The sequence below is a fragment of the Dermacentor variabilis genome, chromosome 1 (genome assembly GCF_050947875.1).
Source record: "Dermacentor variabilis isolate Ectoservices chromosome 1, ASM5094787v1, whole genome shotgun sequence".
In the NCBI taxonomy this organism is placed as follows: domain Eukaryota; kingdom Metazoa; phylum Arthropoda; class Arachnida; order Ixodida; family Ixodidae; genus Dermacentor; species Dermacentor variabilis.
Genome location: NC_134568.1, coordinates 66,156,632 through 66,176,090, shown reverse-complemented (window position 1 = coordinate 66,176,090; position 19,459 = coordinate 66,156,632). Strand labels below are relative to the sequence as shown.

Genomic DNA, 19,459 nt, shown 5'->3' with positions numbered 1-19,459 from the left:
CGTAACTCTATTCCAAATGAAAATTATTCCAAACTCCGGCACCCGTAATGAAAAAGGCGCCCCCGGGACTTCTGCAGCACTACTGCGCACGTGCACGGTGGATACGTAACGCCAACGAGGAATCTGCCATGCGAGTGTTTGCCGAGAAGAGGGGGCTGGCTGAAAAGCTGGCACACAGCTTCAGTAAGTTTGAGGCCGCTGTCGTCGGCGTGCTAGGCCGCGGCGGCATCAAACGAAAATAACGCTTATGTCGCGAGAAGTGAATAAATACTGCATGTTTTTTCCCCTTTCATTGCACTTTCTCTGAGTTCCGTTTTCGACAGGTAAGTGGGCGATCTCATGCTATTCGGTTAAACAGTACTACCGTTTAGTACGTACCTTTCCCGAGCTCCGGCCAACTACGGTTTAACGAGATTTCACTGTACAACCAAACTTGCCTTTATTATGTGTCGGCTTTATAATGGTTGTGGTCAACAACAACAAAAGAAGGCGCCTTTCGATTCTTCTCACCTGCACTCATGGGCATACAACAAATCGCGAGCGGCAATGATAGTAGCCACGTTTACACTGATACGTCAAAAGTGTACCTTATTCATACGCCAACGTTTGTAACACAGCTAAGATATTCACCCACCCTTAGTGCAGACATGCGGTATGAGGATAATAGTGAAGACAGATGCCGCAGTTTCCGCAGCATGCCCGCCATGTGTTTCTATGTCACTGGCACCTAAGCGCGCCCATCTGTTTCTGCCCCCTCAAAGTGGACATGGCTACGTTATTGCCGCAAACTTGCCGATATTAACGATAATATTCATTACTGATACGGAAGAAACTGTTTCGATGCACGTAATGTACTCGCAAGAAAAAAAAAAATCGGGTTCGGCGCATTCAGCTTGCTTCACCGGCCGCCATTTTTGTTTTGGTGTCCCGTTCCCGCAGCAAACGCGGGACGAAAAAAAAATTTTTTTTTGCGGGAAATTTAACCCCCGTAATGATCGCACCGCTGAATTTGCGTCAGTTTTTTCTGACCAAAAAGTGCGATGATTATGCGAGTAAATACGGTACATGGCTGTTTCCAGAACGCAAAACCACCGAAGTGCGCATGAACTGCGTAGATCCCTAAACTTCTCACTGAGAACGATTATCTGCGGGCTTGCGACTTGCAAGTCGCACTCATTCGGGCTTGCCAGTGTCAGCATTGGTCGCCTTATTTGCTTTTTGGTCGCTAGTCGCAAATGGTCGTGTGACCTCTTCAAGTCACTGGTGTGATTGAGCCTCTAGCCACATGTCCAAGGATTCCATGCGCGAAGCTTGGTCGCGAAGTCCGCATCGCCAATGCTAGGAATGCTTAGCCGCAGGTTTGAGGAGTCTGCAAACAAAGGCATCGGCCATACTTCTGCAATATATGCATAACGCCCATGTTAACACTTGTCAAACTTTTTGTGACGGAGACTTTGAGAGCTTGTGAGATGTAAAGAGCAGATGGCACCCCTACACAGTGAGCAACAGAGCAATGGCAAAATGCGTTGGAGTTGTGTGGCAGGCACGGCCAATTGATGACTTTGGAACAACCTTCAATCATTTGCTTTTTGTGTGCTAGTTTCCGCGTTGAGGAGATAGCTGAAGTGGGAAATTTGAATGAAGATGGGGAAATTCGCTTTCTGACAAGACCAAGACGGCAGCTCTAGGTTGCTCCATTTCAGAGATATTGTTACCGAAGGATAAAAGAAGAGCAAGGAAGAAGGAAGATCACAAGACGCTGGCTGCTGCATGTTGTTGCTGGTCAGCCATTTTTAACTGCACTTACTCTGCTTGTGTATATATTGTAAATACAGTCTTTCTATACTCCCAGCATCCCCATAACATATTGGTGGGAGTTGCTGGGTACCATGGCTGGAAATGGAGCTCCGCTGTGGACGTCGCATCACCGTCGGTGAGCACGCAGGATCAATGTCGATTGCGCCTCAAGCGTCACCGTCGCCAGCTACATCGCTGTCCCCTTCGGTTGTGGTTGTGCAACCCAAGGATTTTGGAACTTTCTGGGGACCGATGGCACCGACGTTGAGGAGTGGGTGGCTATGTACGAACATGTGAATGGAATCAACAGATGGGACCCTACGCTTAGCTAGCTAACCTGTTGTTCTACCTAAGAGGTACGGCAAAGGTGTGGTACGAAAACCATGAAGAGGAGCTAACCAGCTGGGACCAATGCAAAGTGAAATTGACAGAGTTGATTGGCAAACCAGCCGGCCGCAAAATTGCCGCAAAGCAGGAAGTGGCCTCCTGTGTCCAATCCCCCATGGACTCCTATGTCTCATACATCCAGGACGTACTGGCACTTTGTTGTAAAGCCGATCACGACATGACAGAAGCTGAGAAGGTCGGGCACGTGCTGAAGGAAATTGCTGACGACGCCTTTAATCTGCTCATGTGCAAAAGCTGCTCGACAGTTGATGCTATCATCAAAGAGTGCTGACAATTCGAGCAGGCCATAAGTCGACGCATCTCTCAACCATTCGCCAGACTTCCCAATATTGCCGCAACGTCGTGTGAAGATCAACTTGCACCGCAGCGTGCGTTGCCATCAGAGGATGTGGTGCAAATCGTTCGACGTGAACTGGATGCGATGGTGCCCGCAGCTTTCTGTTTGCGTAGCCCTGATGCTACCCCTTTTTCAGTTCCCCACGTACAAGCCATCATTAGCCAGCAGCTTGAAAACATCGGTTTACATTTTATCTGTGCTGTTTCCAACCCCAGAGCCAACGAATGCCCGTCTACTATTTTCGCTCCACCCCGACGCTTCTCTCTGCGTTATCGCAACCCGACTGAGTGGAGAACTGCGGACGACCACCCAATATGTTTCACCTGTTGCTGCGTTGGTCATGTCGCCCGATACTGTCGTAACTCGTGGCCCTCAACACCTCGCCCGCCGACTAACCTGAGTCGTTTTGATAGAAATGCCTGCAATCTTTCGCCCACCGCCGAGTCTAACAGTGCCGCCAACACTGCTCGGAACATGCGGTACGGTCGCTCACCATCGCCGCGCGGACACTTGTCTCGTTCACCGCAAACACGTCGCCCATCTTCCCGTTCGCCACAGCCACATCGCCTTTCGTCCCCTGTGGCTTTTGGCCGCACCCTTTCGGAAAACTAAGAAATTCAGCGCTCTAAGATGGGGCTGCATTGCCTACCACTGCAGTAAATCCTCTGTCTGTGCCCACAAAGAGAAGTCTTAATTGACGTTAAAATGGGCGGCGTACCTGTCCAAGCACTCGTCGACACTGGAACCCATGTATCTGGGATGAGTGCTAGCCTACGTGGAGGTTTAAAGAAGGTCTTCACCCCAGCAGCTACCCGAGTGCTTGGTGTGGCCGAAGGCCGCATGCTGGTCGTTCTTGGAATGTGTACTGAGTGTTTAAGTATAGCCAGCTGTCCTACTTCTGTTCTCTGTTCTCTTTACCATGATCGACAACTGCCCTCACAACGTTATCCTTGGATTGGACTCCTTATCCAATCATTCTGCTCTCATCGACTGCGCAACCGGCGTTCTTCAGTTAGAACTGCCTCAACTCACCGATGCTCCGAGCACCGCCCCACTGCACTTATGCTCGCTTTACTATGTGCATCTGTCAGCCAAAGCAGTTACTTACGTCACTTTGACCGCCCAGTCACAGGTTCCTGACGGTGAATATGTGCTTTGCCCCATTGTTGACATGCTTTTGAACCGGAACGTTGCTGTTCCGCATACGCTGGTCACTGTTACTAGAGTATTTACTCGCATAATGATCACACATTTTTGTTAAAAAAATTGACGGTAATTCAGGGGTGCGATCATGGCGCTGGTTAAATTTCCCGAAAAAAAAAAAAATTCATTTTGCGTTTTCTGCGGGATGACAACAGGTCAACAAATAGGCGGCTGCCGCTGTATGTAGTGCGGGACACCAAAACAAAAATGGCAGCTGGCGGAGCACGCCAAACGCAGCTTTTTTTCTTTTCGTGAGTACATTATGTGCATTGAAACAGTTTCTTCCATATCTATAATGAATAATATCGTTAATATCGGCAAGTTTGCGGCAATAACGTAGCCATGTCCACTTTGAGGGGACAGAAACAGATGGGCGCGCTTAGCTGCCAGTGACATGGAAACACATGGTGGGCATGCTGCAGAAACTGCGGAATTTGTCTTCACTACTATCCTAATACGGCACGTTTCCGCTAAAGGGTGGCCGAATATCTTAGCGGTGTTACAAGCGTCGGCATATGAATAGGGTACACTTCTGACCTCAGTGTAAACGTGTCTGCTATCGTTGCTGCTCGCGATTTGTTGTGTGCCCAGGGCACACAGTGCAGACGAGAAGAATCGAAAGGCGCCTTTTTTGTTGTTGTTGTTGACCACAACCATTATAATGCCTACACATAAAGCCAAGTGTGGTTATAGTGTTTTTTTTTTTTTTTTTCGGTAAGTGATGAAAGGAATGAAATGGGGCATCTGCTTAAGAATGTTTGGTGCGTGCAGACCACTTGGTGTGTCTTGAAGAGTCGTTCACGTAGCATTCGAAAGATGGTAAGCGCGATCATTATTAGCTAGACTTGGCACATAACATATCGCTGCGGCAAGTTCGGGGTGATATCATTACACGGGAAATTTAAAAATCGAATTTTGATGACAAAATTCATGGGTGCGATCATTATGCAAGTAAATGTGGTATATACTGTATTTATCCGAATGTAACGCGACCCCAATGTGACGTGAGGGTCGACTTTGCGAGGGCGAAACCAGGAAAAAAAAAAAAAACATGATTGTAAAGCAAGGGTCGACTTTGCGAACACGCAAGATCAAAGACGCTAAAACACGAATGTAACGCGAGAAACCGAAACTATAAAACACGAATGTAAAGCAGGAAACAAACTATCGGAAAAGTCGAGAGCAGCTTTATTGAAGTACCTGCAAACTATGCCTAATCTTCATCCTTGCCACTGATGTCGCCGTCACTGTTGTCATCACAGCTGGGCTGCTCTTTGTCACTTGCTGTTTCCCACAGCAGATGGTCCTCGCTTCCGTCGAGGGCATTTGAAATAGAACATTTCTTAAATGCGCGGTAGACTGTTTGATGAGACAGCCCATACCAAGCAGCTGAAACCCACTGAGCAACAGTAGATGCACTCAGGCGTTTCAGTCTCCCTGCAGGTGTTGAGGTAGATCCACATTCAGTCCAGTCCGAATGCAGCTGCCGCAAGCGATCTTTGAAGGGCTTGTTCAAGCAAACATCCAAGGGCTGAAGAATGGACGTCATTCCACCCTGTATAACAACCAAATGTGTTCGGTCACGCTGCAGCTTTTCTTTCACGCCGGGTGTGAGGTGACCTCAAAAGGAATCCAGCCCCAATATTGATTCTGGATGCAGCAATGCACCTGGCCTTCGGTCCCAAACGCTGGAAATCCAATTTATGACGAGTTCCGAGTCCATCCAGCCTTTTTTGTGGCAGCGTACGACAACATTGTTCGGAAATGTTTCTTTCGGGATAGTCTTCTGGCGAAAAATCTTGAAGGGAGGGAGCTTGCGACCACCATCCAAACATGCGAGCATAACTGTTATCCGATTCTTTTCGTTTCCGGTGCTTCTAATCCAAACTTCGTGTTCATCAGACTTGTGCACTGTCCTAACGATAGGCATATTAAGGTACACGGGGGTTTGTTCTGCATTCCCGATGTGTCCAAGTGGCATGTTGGTAGAGCAGCGGAGATCAATGACATACCGCTGAAACGCGAGAAGTTTAGACTCGAAGTCCTTGGGTAGTTTCTGACAAATCGACGTAGTGCGTCGAAGGGAAAAACTGGTCCTTCGCATGAACTTCTGTATCCAGCTGCGCGATGCCTTGAATTGTTTTGGTGCCAAACCCGCGTCTCGTGCAAGTTCACGTGCTTTGCACTGAAGCATTTCACTGCTCACACCATGAAGCCGGGATCATTGTTCACCAACGAAGTCCGCAAGACAATGCTCCAAATCCGGGAAGCAGCCTTTCTTGGACCCACGGAAACCTTTTCTATGACTGTTGCAATTGAACAACTCCTGGCGATGCTTCCTCCACCCCCTTATCGTCGATTCGTTGATGTCCAGGCTTCTTGCGGGCGCTAAGTTACCGACTTTTTCGGCGAGTTGAATAGCGTTGCGTTTGAAACCAGCGGTATACTGAGTCCGAGAGCACCCCATTTTGGATATAGGCACATTTAGCAGGCAGGAACAGACCACCGTTTTGAAGCGCTGAACAGACAATGTGGCTATGCACTGCCTGAGGAGTCGGTGGCGTAGGTCACGTGGTGCTATCGTGGAAACAAGTGCCCAGGACACGCTGCCAGTGGCACCCCCAAACGGATCGCTACGTCACTAGAATCGCCTAGTGGTGAGAAAAAGGCGCGTCTATTTCGCGCGCCAAGGGGTGCTCTTCGTAGAAACGCGCTTGTCGGCGTGTTTGATCCCTCCAAGGTGACTCGTCGCTGGTGCACTCTCGTTGGTGTCGTTTGCTCTGCCTTTTTCGCGTTTGCACCACATTCGCCACTTGCCCTGGCCGTGATTTGCATATAGGTTGACCGCTGAATTTGGAGCGTGTGACTTTGAAGGAGCAGGTCAATCAACACGCGCATAAATGCGGCACATTAAGTGACCTTAATAATGATTGTTTGGTGCCTTTCTTGGAATTTTCATACCTAGTATTCGAATGTAATGCGGGGGGGGGGGGGGGGGGGGCGACTTTTACTTCTGTTCTTGGTTTAAAAAACTCGCGTTACATTAGGGTAAATACGGTATTGTAAATACAGTCTTTCTATGCTCCCAACAACCCCATAACAATATTGTGTCTGAACAACAGTTATTTTTCGTGATTTTTGCTAAATTTTTCGCCACCTTGGCTGATACAAATTTTTTAGAGCATTTTTACATGGTTTACAGTGAAGGTGCTTCCAGATCAGTTAGAAAAAGAGTTATAGCAACTGAAAATCTGATTTTCAAAACATCACTATTTTGGCTATCATTCGCGATGCGAAAGCTGCACCCCCTTAAGCAGAAATGTCTCTGAAATGCCAAAAATATATGACACAATAGTGAGGGGCCATGCTGTGATAGTTAGTTGTTGCCAACGCTTCTTTTTAAGGCATTCAGCCACAGTCAATATGTGAATTTTGTTCAGTCATCAGTTAAGTTCAAAACTGCCAGAATAGCTCCAGACTTTTTTGTTGTTCAGGTCTAGTGGTGTCCAGGCTTGCTGCATGAAAACTTCGTTGAAGTGAAAACGTCCCTGTCGCTGACTTTGTTGTTGCTGTAATTTTAAAGCATTCATTGTTATGGGACACTAACAGGGAATAATGAAAACTTCATTGTGTCCAATATTTAATTCACCCAGGGGCCCTATGATGTAAAATTATTCCATTGTGTTTTTATTGGAATCTCCCGACGTCAAATTTGCATAACCACAGATGCAAGCATTGGGCAGTGACCTGCAGCATTGCCTTAACAGCCCAATCAAACGCTCTCTTAGTTTATAGGAAGTCACTTTTCTTTACTTTCAGAATTAGTAACATTGACTACATTGAGCGGGTTCTCATTTGTAATTGGCTGCTAGTAGGTGAGGAGCACGGTCAAGTCAAGAGGGTTTTGATGGGGCCGAGTCAGGACAGTGAAAGTAGATAACCGGATGGGGAGGGTGGTGCCGGCGTCTGCGATTGGTCCGCTTTCCTTTAGCTTGCTGGTGGCTGGTCGAAAATCGTGGTGGCATGCAACGGAAGGTTAAGAATGCCACTAAGAAGGATCCTCAGCAAAGAAAAGTTGGCTGAGCAAGGTCGTGAACGTGCCAAAAGTGCTAGAAAACGTTACACAGCCACATAAAAAAAAAAAAAGCGTTATTGTACGCAAATAAACCCATGCTCTCCGGCAGGTGCGAGTAGACAGTGCCTGATCGATCAGCGGCAGCCATCTTTTATTTCTTTTGGAAGGGGGAGCCTGCGGTTCAGAGAAAAATTCAGTTTTGTTCGGCATATTAATGCAGCTTAACATGTTCACGTCACTTTGATGCAGTGAGTTTTCGCAGTTTTGTGACATCGCGTGACAGGCAGGTGAAGTGGCTGCAGCCCGAAAACGTTTGACCAATAGCCAAGGGCTAATGGTGAAAAGGCGTCAAATTAGAAATAACTGTTTTTCTTTTGTTCGGTCAAATCATGCACAATCAGTGTGTATACGTCATATCAGATGGGGAGCTATCGCAGTTTTCGTGACGTCGCGTGACAGACAGGCGGAGTGGGGGTGGTTTAAAAATGTTATTGCCCAACCGCGGAGGGCTGATTGCGGAATTGGAATAGAAAAGTTTGGAATACCTTTATGTTATAGCGCCCCAGTATTTGTCATGCAGTGATTTAACTTTACTATCTTTCCTGCCTCCTCAACAGACATCTTTACTGGTTTTACCATATAAGCATTAGTATGCAGGGCTTCTTTTTCACAACCTATCTACGTTTTCTACCATCATGACACTGACTGGCAGCAAGAATCACTTGCATAGCAGTTCATAGCAGCTCAGGGGTCATATTCTTAATTGATCCCTTTTGTGGATACTTTTACTTTTATGTGTTGTGATGTCCAGCGCACTAGTGCGCACCTCACTGGGGCGATGGGCATACCGTCCAGCAGCTTAGACAATGAATGAACACTGAAGGTGGTATATTGTTAATTCAGATTTCACGGGACCAGAAAAGATGTCCGAATTAAGTGAATGTCGAATTATCGTAGGTATCAAGAAAACAATAAACAAATGCTTATCTATGTCAACACACATTTACTTAATGAATCGGCAAATAGTGTTTCTATATTGCACAAAAGCAGTGCGAAAGCTGCAAGTCTGGACATCTTGTGACCGATTAGTGCTCAGAGCGGCGAAGGCCTCACGAGTTCTTTCACAGGACGGCCATGGTGCACATTTTCATCCGAGACATCCATTTCACTGCCATGTGGATATCCCGATTATTTTTTTCCCAATCAGCCCGGTGCCAAAAAACATCCGCCCATCACAATGTAGCCGGCGCTCTTCATCCTTAACAGCTTGCGCCGTGTTTGTCACATTGCGTACGCAGCCATTGCGAGTCAAAATGAAACTATTGCTTGCCGCAACTGCTGCGGACGAAACCATGGTCGCTATCAATGCTATCATGGACGGCGACCGTGCAGTTGTGATGGCACGCAGGCGGCACACGCACCAATTCAAAACAAAACTACTGTTTACTAGAACCGCTGCGGAGGGAACTGCGGTCACTATTGACGCCATCATGGACGGCAACCACTCAGTTATGAAGGCATTCAGCCAACACTGCATTATGAGCGGCGATAAATGCAACAGTAAAGGCACAAATAGGCACGAAGCGTTCCAGCATTTCTATTGTTCAGGTACGATTTCTGCTGATGACTATGGCGATGCGGACTCCAATGCTTCGTTTCGGTGGGGCGCTAGTGCCTTTTTGGCTCTTTCGCGTCTCACTTTTGTGGCACTCCACGCTCGTTGAGCTCCGAGAGTTGTCCAAATTAACCAATGTGTGGCAAAATACGTCCAAATTAACAATAGTTTGACTCCCTTAAATGATGCATACGCCTGCCGGGACTAAAGGACGAGTGCAAATTATCCGATTTTCCTAATTATTTAACGAGGGTCGAATTTACAAGGTTTTATTTTTCACAAAAGTTATCGATCCAGCATCAGATCCAAGTGGCAGCAACAATGCTATCAGAATGACCCCCAAAGGATTAGCCAGTCAGCCGATATCAATTTTCAGAATCTACTTTGTGTAACAGTTGGTGCCTTGAAGAAATTGTACAATAATGGCAACAATTTTAACTTGATGGTGCGTCCTGTGCAGGATGTTTTGCTTGCTTACTTTTATGCAGTTGATGTGGAGAGCTTTATGTTAGAATTTTTGTCCCTTCGGCAGCTGACCCCACTGATGTCACTTGGCCATGATTTGTCTCTCTTGGCTGGCAATGCTGCTGGTGTGGCTGCTGGTGGTGGCAGCAACAGGAGCTCTCTCAGCTCAGAAGGTTTCTGCGAGAATGAAGATGCAGCTGGTGACTTTATGCTTTCTTCTGTGGCACCGGGTGTGGTGCTCTCTGGTGCTCGAGACCCATCAGCTGCAGCCTGCAGCAGCAGTGCAGGCATGCCCAAGGATAACACACCACTGACTTCAGGAGTAAGCGATCCAGAGGGTGTGGCTGCTTTGGGAGAAAAGTCTTCTTCGCCGGAGGATGCTGACTCTGATTGGTCAGGCACTAGGGAAGGCATCCACCAAGGGCCAGATGGGTTAGTGTGTGTATATTTGCTGTGCTGTGTACGTGCTAGTGATGTGTTGGTTGAAATATTATGTAGGGTTAGTAAATGCATGGTTATAAGGTTGGGCCACTTGTCAATAATTAAATACAGTCTGAAAAACAAAAAGTGAGGGCCAGCCCACTAGAACATTTGTCATATACTCAGGTTCTACAAAATTGTATATCGCAACAGAGTTACAGTGCAAACTTTGCTAGCCACTACGACTTACATTTTTGCGATGTTATGAAGAGAAAGTTGCCACATTCATGTTCTGATACCATTTTTTTAAGAGGATGCAAATACTCTAGTATCACCGAATCAAAATGAATAGGGAATGTTAGAATAATTTGACTCGGGAATGGAATATCTACTGTTTGATTTTTCAAAGACTCTATATATTCGGAACAAAATTCTAATATTCTAAATTCTATTACAGTTAAACCGTAGTTGGCCGGAGCCTGAGAAAAGTACGTACTAAATGGTAGTACTGCTTAACCGAAATAGCATGAGATCATCCAGTTACCTGTCAAAAACGGAACTTGGAGACTGCAATGAAAGGGCAAGAACATTCAGTATTCACTTCACACGACAAAAGTCAGTTATTTTTGTTTGATGCCGCCACGGCCTAACAGTGACGACAACGGCCTCAAACTTACCCAAGCTGTGAGCCAGCTTTTCAGCCAGCTTTTCAGCCAGCCCTCTTCTCGGCAAGCACTCGCATGGCAGATTCCTCGTTGGTGTTGCATATTCTATTAACAATTACATTCATGAGGCTAACATAACGCACAGCTTCTGCCACTGTCCGGCCTGGATCGCCCGCGCTGTCGCTTTTCGTATCATCATCAACACTGTCGTTAGGCGACATTGTCAGCTCCTGGCTGGAAGTTTACCATTATCATTGAAAAGGAAGGTATACAATCAGTGCATTCTACCAGTGCTCGCATATGGGGCAGAAACAGAGACTGATAAAGAAGCTTGAGAACAAGTTAAGGACCGCGCAAAGAGCGATGGAAAAAAAGAATGCCAGGCATAACGTTAAGAGACAGAAAGAGAGCGGTTCGGATCAGAGAGCAAATGGGTATAGCCGATATTCTAATTGACATTCAGAGAAAAAAATAGAGCTGGGCAGGTTAGATAAATGCGCAGGTTAGATAACCGGTGGACGAATAGGGTTACAGAATGGGTGCCAAGAGAAGTGAAGCGCAGTCGAGGACAGCAGAAGACTAGGTGGGGCGATGAAATTAGAAAGTTCGTAGGCGCTGGTTCGAATCGGTCGGCGCAGGACAGGGCTAATTGGAGATCGCAGGGAGAGGCCTTCCTCCTGCAGTGGACATAAAATGGGCTGTCGATAATGATGGCTGTTTAAACGGGTACGGTTTAACAAGCTTTTACTGTATTCTAATATTACGCACAGTGCCAGATGTGGCATGAGTTGCGGAGCCCCTCTTGCTCAATGGTGCCCAAGCAGGCGTTTCACTTCGTTTTGAGCACAAAAAGAGCGCCAAGTGCACTGTGCATAAGCCGCCCCGGCCAATTTGGCAGTCACCCCAAGCAGTCCTCAACGTCGGCTCATTGCAGGGATCACACACAGCTCCCAAACAGCTCAATTAGCAAAACTGCATGCATGATTCTTCCGGGTAAAGAGGACCGATCGAAATGATAGCACGACACGGACAGAGGGAATGGCAACAAAAGCAGCGCTTCGGGAAGTGCGAGAGTACGTTCGAAGATCAGGCCTCCGATAGGCATGCAGATTGTGCTGGATATGTGGCAACAAACTCCATGTCGCTTCAATAGCGATCATTGTAACCCACACGTGTGATGTCATGACCAATCACTGATGAGGCACCAGTATGAACATATTAGCGGTAAGCATTCCACGACTGCTTGCAGCCTGTTACCACATTGGCCAACGGCCACACTGCCTAGGCCTGGTGGCCTAGGCAGTGTGGCCTATACTAAAGTTACGATTTCCGAATCATCACAGACCTCTTTGCAGCAGACACGCGACACTCGGGAAAGCTGACAAACCGTCTCGCCAATGAAAGCAAGTGCATGAGATGGCAACAAAGTTGTCCGTGGCCGCCATCTTTGCAATACAGTAGCCGACCGATTTTTCAGACTCCAAAAATTCAGACGTGATGGGTATTCCGGACTTCATAAATGCACGATCAGGGTTCCCATAGAGCTAACGCATATTCGCAACCAATTTTTCTGAGAACATAAAGCCAGAAGTTCGATTTTCCGGACAAAATTTGCTGCGACGGACCAGCGTGAGTCATGAAGGACGGCATTTTGAATCTTGAGCTGCCTCACTAGCTTTGGATCTGACGTGAAGTGGCTTGGATCAGTATAGTAATTTGATTACCAAGTATAGGAGGCATCCAAATACACGTGGCATTGGTGGCATCTGTTGTAAAAAATACCGATCCTAACCCTTTGAGGGTCGATTTTTTTTATTGCAGATTCCAGTTCTTAGGGACTTATTTAGAAAAAAATTTACCATAATTTTTCTAGGGTGACCGTAAAGGGAGAAAAAAAATATTTTGTGTTTGTATGTATGTAATCTTCATTCATGAATAGCAACAATGAAAAAAAGAAATAAACTTATAAGAATTAAAAATTTGATGCATTGTTATACACATAGTTCAAGGCTTTGAAGATGCGCACACGAGAATATTTCGCAAGGCTCAAACGTTCCTGCTCTTACACTAATAGTATGTACAGTGCTCACGGAATGAAACACGACACGGAGCATTTAGTAGAACCCTACATGTGGGCAAAGTAAGCGAGAGCACCATGTCATGTTTCAAGGAATTTAGTCACCAAAGGTGACGAAGACTCCGATGCAGGTGTACGCGCCAGAATTGCGTCTATGTGACACGAACTGCAGCCGGTGGGAACGAAACTATGCGAATTACTTAACCCTAAATTGATGCGTTTCATTCCGTGAGCACTGTACATCCATAGCTAATCGAACTGTGTAGGTGCGCACGCTCAAGAAAACTGTGTGGTGTGTGCCCGTCAAAAAATCAAAACGTGTGACAAACTTCTGCCAATCTTCATCTTATCGCCAAGCAGAGGTAGTTAGTTTTTGCGAGTGTCAAAAAAAAAAAAAAGCAACAGAAACGCATGCACGGTGGCATCCTTCCTATGCGTACCCCTGTGAGCACTAAACAAGCGAGAAACAAGCGGTCGCCCTTTGAGCAATTAGTAACGAGATAGCCATCAGTTTTGCAAGTGCAAGAAGCCTAAACCGCCAGCGGAACAAAAACCAAACCGCCGCCCGTCCACGCACACGCCAATGCGCGAGCGGTAGTATATAGAGGCGCGGGAGCAAAGTAGCTCTAAAACCAACCATGCAACAAAAACCAAGAGAGGGAGGCGCACGAAAAAAATTCCCTGTATTCCCACATAGTGGCAGCACATTACGGAAAGTAAGTTAGAAAATTGGCACGCTTTTTAAATGTACAGACGGCGCCGTAAATATATGGCATCGACCATTTTTGGACTTGTTCGAGGCACCATATATTTACGTCATTGACCCTCAAAGGGTTAAAGGCCATGCTTTTGCCTGTAGCCTGCGGCGGAAGCAATATTGAGAGTCGGAAATCGGTCATGCACGGCCAGTTCTAGACACCACCTATGAATACCAGGTGATGCTTTACCCACCATGTCACCTGTAAATATTAGTATCAGGTCCACTTGCACATTTCATATTTATTTTTATTCCATTTTTTCCCACTCTCCTCTGGAATCTTTTAATCCCATTCCCCATCCTTATGCAGAGTAGCATGCTAGCGATTTTATACGTGCTGCCAAAAAATCTGTTTTTCTAATAAACAGTCTCTCCCTCTCATGATAACCACCGTCATCATCAGTTTTGCCTTAGTGTCGTAGGTGGTGTCTCGCACGTTTTCGTCCAGCAGTGATCCGCCGTACAACATGTCAAAGCTATTTCAGTGTGTTGTGGCCGTTCATTCAGCGCAGCACCGACGTGCTTTCGACGCCATGGCCCCTGCTTTTCCGCAGCCTCCACTGAATGTGTCGAAGAAGCATGGAAAATATTCGACCGTGACGTTGGACAAGAAGGCCACCATTATCAGGCTTACCGAGCAAGGGATGGACCCAAATTGACATCGCAAAATAGTTTAATATTTCCATTCAGACTGTGTCTGATTATGTGAAAAACAAAGAAAATATCTTTTCTGCAGTCGACCAGTCGCACTGCAAAACTATAAAAAATGACCAAAAAGGACAACATTCGAAGCTTGAAGAGGCCGTGCAGCTGTGGTTGAAAGGAGTACTAGCAAAGAACCTCCCCATTTCGGGCAACATGCTCGCTTTAAAAATTGGCATTCAGGACTTCAAGTTCACCGATGGGTGGATCCGTAGGTTTAAGAAAAGGCACGGAGTCTCTTTCAAGAAAGTTTGCGGGGAGAATGGTGCCGTGGGTCAGTCTACTGTCACGGATTACTGGACGAGTAAGTTGAAGGCCTGCAAACATTTTTAATTGTGACGAGACAGGCCTATTCTTCAAAATGCTGCCGGACTTTCCTTTACTAATGATTCCTGCGCGGGTGGGAAGCATAGTAAGGATAGGGTAACTGTCATGGTCGGTGCAAATGCAGTTGACACCGAGAGCCTGCCGCTACTGGTGAGAGGGAAGGCAAAAAACCCTCATTGCTTTAAGGGTGCGAAGAACCTGCCTGTGTGGTACAGCAGCAATACAAAGGCTTGGATTACACAAAGCTTGTTTAAAAATTATGTCCGCCGTCTGGACTGGATGTTTGAGTGCCCGAAGAGGCAAGTGTAAACAGTCGTAGACAACTGCGGGGCGCACGGCGCCGTAAACAACCTGCAAGCTTTTCGTCTTGAATTCTTGCCACCGAATACAATGAGTGTGCTCCAGCCAATGGACCAAGGGGTCATTAAAAACTTCAAGATGCACTACCGGGCCCGTTTACTTGGCCGCACACTCGTGCTTTGGCAACTGGAAGACGTATTTCGTTAATCTGTTCTCGGCACTAGACATGCTAGCGGATGCCTGGAAGGATGTTCAGCCTTCCACGATTGAAAATTGTTTTAGGCATGCTGGATTTTGCAACTCTGAAGAGCCCGTGACTGAAGAGGCAAATGGCACCGCTGAAGACATTGACACCGGTGAGCAGCACATTGCTGACTTGCGCAGCAGTGAGATGGACTCTCCGCTGCTGTTACTTTTCACGAGTTTGCTTTAATCGACAACAACATAGAGTTTTACGCGGAACTTAGACGACAAGATTGTGCGCCAGGTGACCGCACTGCCGCAAAGCAACTTGGACTCTGACGACGACACCTCTGGCCACCTGTAGCCATCAATGCAAGACGTTGTCAGTGCTCTAATATTGTCTAGTGTGTATGACAATAACGTGACACTTGCACAGATGCAAGCAGACGTCATTACAAAAAGCAGGAATTTATAACAAGGGACCATCCGTGACTTTTTCAGTTCAGTCTAGCTAGAATAAAATTCGGTTTTGCGGCTCACTGATTTTTCGGGCTGTTCTTTTATTCAGACAATTTTTCGATCCCCTCCAGGTCCGTGAAATTAGTCGGCTACTGTACACCCAACGGCAGCCTCTTGTTCCTGACGCCATTCATAAGTGTACATCGGTCTCTCATTGTAGCCTTAAGCAACCCGTCGCAAGACTAGCTTTGGTTTTACATGGCGGACATGAAAGTGTCATGACCAGGCGGCATGCATATTGTAGACGGCGGATAAAAGAGGGAGGGGTAGGGGTGAAGGGGGGAGGGTGGAGCGTAACATGAACTTGCCGCGACCTTCCAGATTTGGAATCATTGACAGGTGCCAAATCACTCCGAACCTGACAATGAAATGGTGTGGATGGATGGTAACTGCCCTTTACCGTAGGCACTGGCTATGCACGAAGTGGTGATAGAGTCATGTGATGCACGATCCTTTGCCGATCGGCCTTACAATGACCTACCTGTTATGAAATTGTAATAGCCCTTTTTTGTTTTGTAGGAGAACTGGAAAGAAAAACTTTCTGTGCAATAAATAAGAAATTGACCCAAAACATAGGTCTACTATTAAACTGAGAAACTCATTGGGATTCACTACAACAGGACATCATGAACTCATTAGTTTGAGAAGAAAAAAACTCTCTTAATTCTACTCAAAAGACATTCTATTGATACACACAATATTTTCCAGACTTTCATATACTAGAACTGAGCTTTAAACAGTGCTGGCATACTTGGCGTTAATAAGAGCAGACTATACTGTATATCTTGATTTCTGTGTACCTTAGTTAGTTTGCTTAGGTTTGCTTATTTCTTGTTATACATTGCTAGGTGACTTTTATTGCGATTGCAACTATATGGGCACTCTAGGTGCAATTCAGCCATTGCTGTGGTGTTCCGTATAAAGTCCAAGGGCAATAACATGGTTGCCGCACGCTGTATACTTTGTGCGAGTGAAAGCGGGCAGGGGAGGAAGCACGCAGTCTTCTGTTGCGCACAAGGCAACGTCGGAAGGGGAAGGAGGAGGGGTTTTCTACTCCAGCAGCTACTGCGTACAAGGCAGCAGTGTGGGACCTCTCTTAAAAGCAATGTGCGATGGGAGAGAGTGCACACCGAGTTGCTGCGTTTTCGCCGCTTAGTTCACACTGAAGCAAGAGGCAGCACGAAGGTCAATTCGCTCACTGCTGCTGCCATGCTTCCTTACTCCAGTGTTTTGACAGCGAGTTTCCATGGTCATCAAGTGAGCTGTGTTCATGTTTGCTTGTGCGCATGTGATACCAGGCTTGTTAATCTAGTTAGTAAGCGAATCTTCACAAGTTTATACAGTGAAACCTCTAGAGAAGAGCAGGCTATTTAGTACAGAGATACCATTCATGCGGCAAATGACATCTTTGCCTTATGAAAATCAAGTGCCTATTTAAGCATATTGGCGAATATCAGCTCCGTCTTCAAAGCGAAGCCTGGCAATCCCCCTGTGAGCGGCTAGGCCACGTCCCGAGACTCCAGTATCCTTGGCGCACTTTTCGCAGCCTCACCAGGAAAGGAAAGGGTAACTCTCCTCTGACCGAGCTCTTCATGAAAACAGATTCCGCAACGGTAGAAGAGGAAATTATTACGAGTGTCTTTCCTCGTGCTTCGCTCACTCCGCTCAGACCTCCAAACGGCTGCGCCATACTGGATGGAACCTGATCCAGATCTTGATCGCCCATTTAGCATGGGAGAAATGCTAGTAGCAATCAAGCAAGGCCGCCCTCGATTGGCGCCAGGCCATGACCGAATAATGTGGCAAGAATTCCACAGCCTTGTTGAAGAAGCTCAGGACACCCTCCTAGCGGTAATTAATGCCCTCTGGGTTTCACGAAGTGTACCGAACGGACTTAAATGTTCTCTAATTTATCCCATACCAAAACACGGAAAAGAGCCTAACCTCTATAAGAACCTCCGACCAATCTCTCTGTCTTTGACCCTCTGTAAACTCGTTGAACAAATGATTTCACACGCGAATGTCCCATTACCTCGAGATAATCTGGCCAGGCTACCACCTAGCCCGTGTGGGTTTTTGGCGTAACCTAGGCACCCATGATTGCCTTTGGCTGCTATGGCACATTATTAATCACACGTCACGGAAAATGCTGCCTCGCTGGCCGTTGACATGCAGAAATTGTTTGATAATGTTTGCCATGACATCATTCTTGAAGAGCTAGCTAACCACTACCCCAGCCAGCGTGCCCTGACATGGATCAGAAATTTTCTTGTAGCTCGACCCATTTGCTTAAATGGCGCGTCACTTGGATGAAGCCCAAGGACTTATTACCTGGATAGAGATGTCCCACAGGGATCCATCTCAGAACCGACGCTTTTAATCTGGACATGTGCAGGGTAGCCAAATACGTTGAACGGGACACAACAGCTAGATTTGCCATCTACGCCGATGACATTACTATATGGACAGAAGCGGCAGACTATACTGACAAAGAAATAATGCAGACCGAGCTGCAGGAAGCCCTGCTCAGTTTAGAGGCCAGTCGAGGAAATAGGTCTGCAGCTCGCTCCGCATAAAACAGAACTTATCAGCATAGATGGCAAGCATTGCACCAACCCCAACACATGCATCTCGCTCCACATTGGATCACACCTCATGCAGTCAAAAAAAGGACAGATCAGTATCCTAGGTCTACCTTCAGCCAGCTGCAACAGCCCACAAATGTGGCTACGCGTACTGCGGCAGGCATGGCCGGCCATGTTACATGCGATATGTCGACTTTCCAACAAATACGGGGAAGCGCGACAACTTGCCTGTAGAACTGTTGCGAGAGCTGTGGCCATTAGAAAGATTTTGTATGGTGCAGCTGTATACACTTCTCTCCTACGGACATCCCAAATTTGGAACGCCTTCATAGGGCCACCCTCCGCACGATTAAGGGACTCCCTTAACTCATTAAGATACCTACACTTCAACGTGCTGCGGGCTTGCCTCTACTACAGAACATCATCCGTGAAGCCCACACTCGACATCTTATTCTCGTGGAAAACATGCCGCAAGGTCATCACCTTTTGGCCTGGGATTATGACCAACATGGTGACGTACCCCCTTTCAATCTGTCCTTACTCCCATGGGAAACGCCGCTTGCTTCTCGACGCGACACGCAACAACTGAAGGCCGCGAGCTTAGACACAATTGACATCTACACTGACACAGCTCTCTGATAACCAGGCCTATATGGCATGGGTTTGCACGCACACCACCACAGGGGCCTGTAGCTGCTACCCACTGTCTGGTACCCCAGTGCATGCTGAACTCCTTGCTTTCTGGAGAGCAACTGCAAGCCTCCCATACAACACCATGCAGAAACCGATCTGTGTCTTCACTGACTCACACAAAGCCTACTCTGAAATACTTCGCCCAGCCTCGGAGGATGCTACAGCTTCTGCTATTCAACGCATCCTTTGTAGGCACGTGCCGCTGCTGCTTCCACAGGTTGGTCGACCAAATTTTCTCGGCCCCCACCCCTCAGGGTGAACCCGTATGAGCTCCTAAGCCAAATGGCTCCCTCTGTAGCCACCATGCATGATGTGCCTACGTCCCTGTGTA

General features: G+C 47.0%; 1 protein-coding gene across 3 annotated transcripts in view; it reads left to right on the top strand.

Annotated features, from left to right (window-relative positions):
• Positions 1–19,459, top strand: part of Dora (zinc finger SWIM domain-containing dorado) — a 219,791-nt gene that overhangs the window by 86,965 nt on the left and 113,367 nt on the right. For all 3 annotated transcript variants that reach the window (XR_012827326.1, XM_075688469.1, XM_075688478.1), the window contains exon 11: positions 9,968–10,332. Coding sequence is in view for 2 of the 3 variants with exons in the window: in XM_075688469.1 (XP_075544584.1) it covers positions 9,968–10,332 (365 nt within the window). In the remaining variant the exon portion in view is untranslated. The remainder of the gene's footprint in view (positions 1–9,967; positions 10,333–19,459) is intronic.